We start from the raw sequence: 6,449 nt of genomic DNA on the forward strand, positions 1-6,449 counted from the left end.
AGGGGTCTGGACCGTGCTGAGGCCCTGCCCCTTCCGGCCCATCCCACTCTGCCCCAGGTGCCCATCTTGGGGGAGGGCTCGAGTTCTGGGAGAGGGACTGCTCCAGCCTATCCACAGCCCACAGGGGACAGGAATTGGACACCCTAGAACCTGGGGACTCTCTGCCCTAGGGGCTGCCAGGATTTCAACCCGGTGGGCGTGTCCGTGCTTTTCTGGAGGGAGAGGGTCCGTGGCTGGGGAGGAGGGCACACCGAGTGAGGACCCCTTACCAAATGTGGATACAAAATAATTTATTTAAAAATGTACAGTTCTGGATGGGCCCTGGAGGACTGGGTCCCCCTGGTCAGAGGGCAGGAATAGCTCCCTCACCCAGTGGAAGGGGCCAGCCCTGCCTGGGGAAGAGGTCTGGGGAAGGAGCTGTGGGTGAAATGTGAAAATAGAATAGAAATGGGGAGCGCCCTCCCTCAGCAAAGGGCCGCGAGTGCAGGTGATTCACAGTGTGTGAGGAGCCGTCCGGCTCTCTGTGATGGGGTAGGAAGGTGGTCTCTGGCACCCAGGGGGGTCTATGATTCCTGGGAGCTTCAGAAACCCTTTGTCCATCCATCCGGATCGAGCCACACAGCATAGGGGGGCGGTGAGCTGAATGGGATACGGGGTCCTCATAGACCTTGGGGCCTCTCTGGGGCGCTGGGTCTCAAAGCTGCCGCACCTGGGACCAGAGCCGAGGGTGGGGGACCCACAGCCAGAGCTGGGGCCAGGGCGGCCAAGCCTAGTTGTCGGCCAGGGGTCCAGGAGAGAAGGCGGCGGTGGCAGCGGTGGCAGGCGGCCGGGGGAGGCAGCGCAAATTGCCGGTCTTGAGTGCGCACTGCACGGGCCAGAGCACCACACAGAAGAGCACCAGCAGCAGGGCAGTGACCAGTGCCACCCGCCTCCAGTCCCTGCAGCGCACCCAGCAGCGGGCCAGGCGGCCCCGGGGGCGGGCAGGGCGCGGGGCGGGCGGGGGCGCAGTGGGTTCTGCGGGCTTGCTCAGGCTCACATCCACGCACACGAAGCCAGGCGCCGGGAGGCCAGGGGTGGCGGGCGGCGGGCGGCAGCAGAGCTTAGTGCCCTCCAGCCACACGGGCTCCTCCCGCCGCAGGTGTGCCGCCATCCTGGCCTGCAGCTGGCGGCTGGTGCGCAGCGCGGGGGCCCCGGCAGCCGGCATCGCCGTGGGCTGCCGGCAGAAGGGGCAGGGCACAGCCTCACCGCCGGGCCGGCCTGTGGGCTGGGCGGCCGCCAGCCGTGCCAGGCACTCCAGGCAGAAGACGTGTGTGCAGGAGAGCTCCTTGGGCGTCTTGAAGATGTTGTCATAGCCCGAGAAGCAGATGGAGCACTCCAGTGGGGAGGCCGCCTTCTCCGAGCCAGGGGTGCTGGGGGACCTGGGCACAGGGGCCATGGGGCTGGTGCGACCAGGGGCTGGCACGGCCGTATGCCACACTTGCTGGCCCGACGACATGACTCTGAGCTGGGGGACAGAAGGAGAGCACCGTGAGTTAGGGCAGGCTACCCCTTTGCCACACAGTCTGCTCTCGCCCTGTGTGTCTCTTGCGCAGCACCAGCCACAGAGCTCTCTAGAAGGACACTGTCCACCTGTGGGCACCTCCAGAAAGTCCTCCCTGCGCCAGCGTCACGGTCTTTCTGCTCAAGTTGTAACCCTGCCGCCCCTCACCTCCTCTCGTGCTAAGACAGGGTGAGCATCCGGGACGAGGGGAGGCCCCAAGCCTGGCCAAGGGTCTTAGACTGGAGGCCGCGCACACAAGGCTGTCGTGCTGACCGCTCAGTGGACACCTCCTGCTGGGTCTGTCCTACCTAGCAGTGCCACCCGGGCATAAATACAGTGGATGGCATGGCCCACGATAGTTGCTGCTGACCTCTGGGCTCTGCCAGGCTGTGCCGGCCACAGGATACACAACAGCCGCAGTACAAAAACAGCAGCTCAGAGATGGGGACGACTCAGCCAGGGTCACCTTGCCAAGGGGTCGGAGGGTGGCGGCTCTGGGTCGGATGAAGTGGGTTTGAACACAGATCCCAGCGCAGGCACCTGACGTGGTGGATACACACCCAGTTCTCTGGCCACTGTTGGGGGGGGGCACGCCTGGCTGGCTGAGGGTCAGGACTCTGGGGGCCAGGGTGAGCTGGCCAGCTGCAGGAAGTCGAGGAGGGTGGGGGCCAGTGTCCCAAGGAGGGTTTGTTTCCCAGCCTCGCCTGAACCTGTAGGGCCAGCTTGTCTGGCTGGTGATGAGGGCTTTCTGCTGGCCCTCAGGACCCAGAATACACCTCAGCCCGAGGAGCCAGAGGTGGAGGAGCCGAGCCGTCCTCTGGGATGACCCACCACCCTGCAGGGTCCCACAGGGACACAGCTGCCATCCTGCTGATACGCTTCCCGTTTCCCCGGGGGACCCTGCCTCTGTCTCCCTGGCAAGGCTCAGGTGACCTGCCTGCTGACCAGGGCCCTGTCCAGCCCTGCCTCTTGGCCTGCCACATGGGTCTTGCCTAGAGGAGGACAGGTAAGGAGGACCGTGGACAGACCCCATGAAGCCCAGAAGGACCCCCCAGAGGTGACCCTGACCCTATCTTGCTAGTCAGTCCAGGTGGGCGATGACTTGTGGTGAAGCGTTGGGTAGGTTCGGGTGTTGCTGTGTGATGACTCTGACCACCATGAGTCACAGTGACATCACTGTGATGTCACGAGTGCTCCCAGCATTGCAACACGACATGTCACCCCATTTGGGAACAGTGGTGGCCGCAGGCTAGGCAGCAGCCTCAACATAGTCGGCGGCGGGGACCACAGGCTAACCCCCTCCAGGCCCGTGTGCCCCACACAACCAGCCCCTGGGCACTGAGGTCTCAGCCCTCCTCGGAGGCAAGCCCCCACTCCCCGAGCCTGTACAAGTGAGAGGCGAGTGCTGGCTGAGCCTTACCTGGGGGCTGGGGGTTGTCAGCAAGGCCTGAGCATGGTCCTCGAGGCTGGGCACCACCAGGCTGTGAGGCTCTGAGCGCTGCTGTCCAGCGGGAGCTGCTTTGCCCCCTCCTCCCGGCTGGCTGCCAGTCGCTGTCCTTCCTGGTGGCACTGGTCTGGCAGGTGTGCCCTCTGCTCTGTCCCAGGCAAGCGGGGCTCAGGGGGCTGTGTGCGCGCTTCCAGAGGCCGAGAACTGTCCAGAGCAGGTGTGAATTCTCGGGGTGTCGGCTTCCAGCAGGTGTATTTATACACTCAGGGTCATACCAGCCAGGGGTGTGGCCTGGGGCCTCTGGGATTGGCTGGCCTGCTGTCCTCGCCCTGGCAGGCTGGGCAGCGGAGGGCGGGAAGTCAGAGGTGAGAGATCCGAGCCTGGGGTGAGGCTGGGGCAGGTCTGGGGGTGCTGGGTGCCCAGGTAAACCCTTCCTCTAGCAGCCCCTGGGATGCTGGAGTGGCCATTTCACAACCAGATCCACTCGCGAACCCTGTTCAAGGTCCTGGTGGCACCTGAGTACTTAGGGGGGCTCCCAGAAGGGCCCGTCGGAGCAGCACCCCCACTTTACCCACACAGCCTGCTTCCTGGCGTGTGCCAGCACAGTGCTCACCGCACGAGGGAACTCCCCGCTCTGGGTCCCAGGAGGTGGGTGAGAGGTCAGGGCTGGGCACCCCAAAGGGCGGAGTCGGGGTGAGCGCGAGTCAGGGGTGAGACTGGCCACAGGACTTGTTTTGGGTGAACGTCTCCTGGGGGTGCCCTCAGTCACACACATGAATTCAGGGCGCTGGAGCCCAAGGAAGCCCCCAGCACGGCCAGGGAGGCCAGACATCTTCCTTCCGGTCACTGTGGGACCCCTGCAGACCCCAGACCCAGCAGATGCACAGGCCTGGGGCTAAGGCGGGGTCTGGGCGGAGGCTGCGGGGCTGGGGCTGGGGTCCAGCCGGTAGTGGGCTTGTGTCCCTCGCAGCAAGCGTGCGCTGTTCCAACAGCGCCGAGCCCACTGGGGGATCCAGCGCCTGCGATGAGGTGTGCTGGCCGGCGAGGGGAGAGGAGCCAGGGACCCAAGGAGGGGGCTGGGGACTCGGTGTGGGGAGCTGCTGTGTGGCCTAGGCCTGGCTTGTGCATGACGGGGTTCTGGTTCCCGAGGGAATCGTGACTCGGGGTCACATGCTGCCTCCAGGAAGTGTCCTCGGTGCCTCTGCTCTGAGAACACCCTTGAGGGCTCCTGGGAATGTTCAAGTTCTGAGGTCACTTGAGCTCCTCGGTGGACAAGTCAGCGCCCAGAGGCAAAGGGAAGACCTGAGGAATGTGCCATCTGGGGCGGCGGCCAGGCCTCCCCGCTAGGGAGCAGAACCCAGCCCTGGGCACTGGGGTCTTGGCAGCTCAGGACCTGGTGACCCACCTGCTCATCCCTCATCCCGGCGGGTGGGCAGCTGTGCCGTGTGGGTGCAAGTGCTGCACACGTCCTCCATGTTGGTGGACCCCCGGGCTAACCTGGCTAACCACGAGTGTGTCCGCTCGGATGCCGGTGCAGACACACCTGTGAGGGGAGCGTAGCTTCCACTGTGTGGCCCCCACCGCCCTGGGACTCGGCTGGGGAGAACACAAGGTTCCCAGTGAGCCACCCACCCCTGTCCTGTGGCTCTGAGACGTGGAGTCCTGAGTCCCCAAGGGCTGGACACAGAGGCTGTGTTTGGCCAGGTGAGAGGACTGTAGCCCCAAGGCCCACTCTGGCTGTGGTCCCCCCACCCCAGGACTGGGACAGAATGGGCTTCAGCCCCCAAGTGCTGTCCAGGACACACAGAATGGCCACTGCACAAAGAAGCCCTTCCGGGCTCATCTGGGACCCAGGTGGCCTGGGCGTGTGAGGGCTGAGTCCCCCCACCGTGCTTGCCCAGTGCTGGGTAATGTCTGCTGCTCTGCTGCCCCACCCCCGTCCACTGGGGCTGTGACGCTGGAGAGACTGGGACACGTGCAGGCTGCGGTTCCCGCATGGGCAGAAAGTGGACCCCAGGCTCCAGACGGGCTCAGCATTGCCCTGGGGGGACGTCAGTGGACTCAGCCAGTCCTGCCCCTGTCACGCCCAGGGCTGAAGGCCACGTCCCCGGAGGCCAACTGGGGGCCCCTCCCCATCTGTCTGCAGCCAGCTCCTTCTGGGGTCTCGTGCCTGGGTTCCTGGCCAGGACCTCTGCCCTCACATCACCTCCCAGGCCCCACGAGGTCCTCCTCTGTGGACCTACCTCCTAACACAGCTCTAGGTCTTCCTCTTGCTAACGTCTGACCTCACCAGCTCTCGGGGCTTCTCCTAGCGCTGAGTGAACGAATGGACGGCCTGCAGGCCGTGAGCCCAGGACTGTGCCAACTGCCCATCCCCCATACACGCGCCTCTCCTCAGGTGTGGGGAGCCCCACAGCAGTTGCCCTGGTGGGGGCTCAGAAGGGGACAGATGCCCCACCTGCCTGTTGCAGCCAAAGCCAATGGCCCCTGAAATAGGCCTCACATTGGCCTCCTACGTGAACGTTGGAGTCCAGGTAAGGGCAGGAGCCCTAGTGTAGGTGCCTGACCCTACCAGCTGCCTGCTCCCGGCTCAGGTGCCCTGCACCCCACTGCACTCGCTCACATGCTTTCGAGTCCATCTGTGCCCATCTGGGAGGCTGGGCTTGGGAGCCAGGGGAGAATGTGCAGGCTCCATCAGGGTGACGGGGCCGGGAATCCCAGTGACTCTACTCCCCACTGTTTGGGGAGCCTAAAGGACAGTGGCACCCAGGCCTTGAAGGTCGGGGGAACACATCTCAAGTGTGAAGTTGAAGGGGGCTGTAGGGTCAGATTCAGTTGTCTTTGCTGCCAAGGGTGGGGCAAAGCTGAGGCTGGGGGCTGGGGGGGGGGTCTCTGGGGAAGGGACAGGGAGATGTTGGAATAACCCTGGGTGTCCAGGCTGTACCTCAGGGTGGCGGGAGACGGACAGGACCTGGGGTGGGAGACCCCATCCGTGCCTGGCCTGGGCCTCCAGGGCCTGGCGGGCTGGACCTGCTTTCCTGGTCAGACAAGGCTCTGCATTTCCTGTTTTGTCCCCCAGATTAGCAGCCATGCTCGGTGCAAAGGTGGGAACAGGGACAAGGGAATCTCTTCCCATGACTGTTTCCCGCCCCGCGAGGATCCATAGCATGGGACAGGCTAGCCTGACCTCAAGGGGCTACAGAACACGAGGGAATCTGGAGGGTCCTGCCCATTCTCCCCTGGCTCTCAAGCCCAGCCTCCCAGATGGGCGCAGATCGGCGGTGGAGTGTCCTCGCCCTTCCCCGAGGTCCCTGAAGCTGATGGGGACCGACAGCTGGCCTCCCCACCTCCTCCTGGGTCCCCTTCTCCTCAGACTGAGGGGACAGGGGAACGAGAGGCGGTCCCCAGGACAGCACATCTCTGCTCCTGGGGAAGCGAAGTCCCACGGTAGGGCAGGTGGGG

At 64.7% G+C, this 6,449-nt stretch overlaps 1 protein-coding gene across 1 annotated transcript; it reads right to left on the bottom strand.

The window, feature by feature from the left end:
• Positions 1–273: 273 nt before the first annotated feature.
• RNF223 (ring finger protein 223) lies at positions 274–6,396 on the bottom strand. The gene is made up of 2 exons (XM_059375542.1): positions 2,961–6,396; positions 274–1,504 (listed from the first exon to the last, which is right to left on the bottom strand). Exon 2 carries the CDS (start codon positions 1,493–1,495, stop codon positions 770–772), a length of 726 nt encoding a protein of 241 aa, XP_059231525.1. The 5' UTR covers positions 1,496–1,504; positions 2,961–6,396; the 3' UTR covers positions 274–769.
• Positions 6,397–6,449: the final 53 nt, after the last annotated feature.

Source organism: Mustela nigripes, chromosome 14, assembly GCF_022355385.1.
Source record: "Mustela nigripes isolate SB6536 chromosome 14, MUSNIG.SB6536, whole genome shotgun sequence".
Lineage (NCBI taxonomy): Eukaryota > Metazoa > Chordata > Mammalia > Carnivora > Mustelidae > Mustela > Mustela nigripes.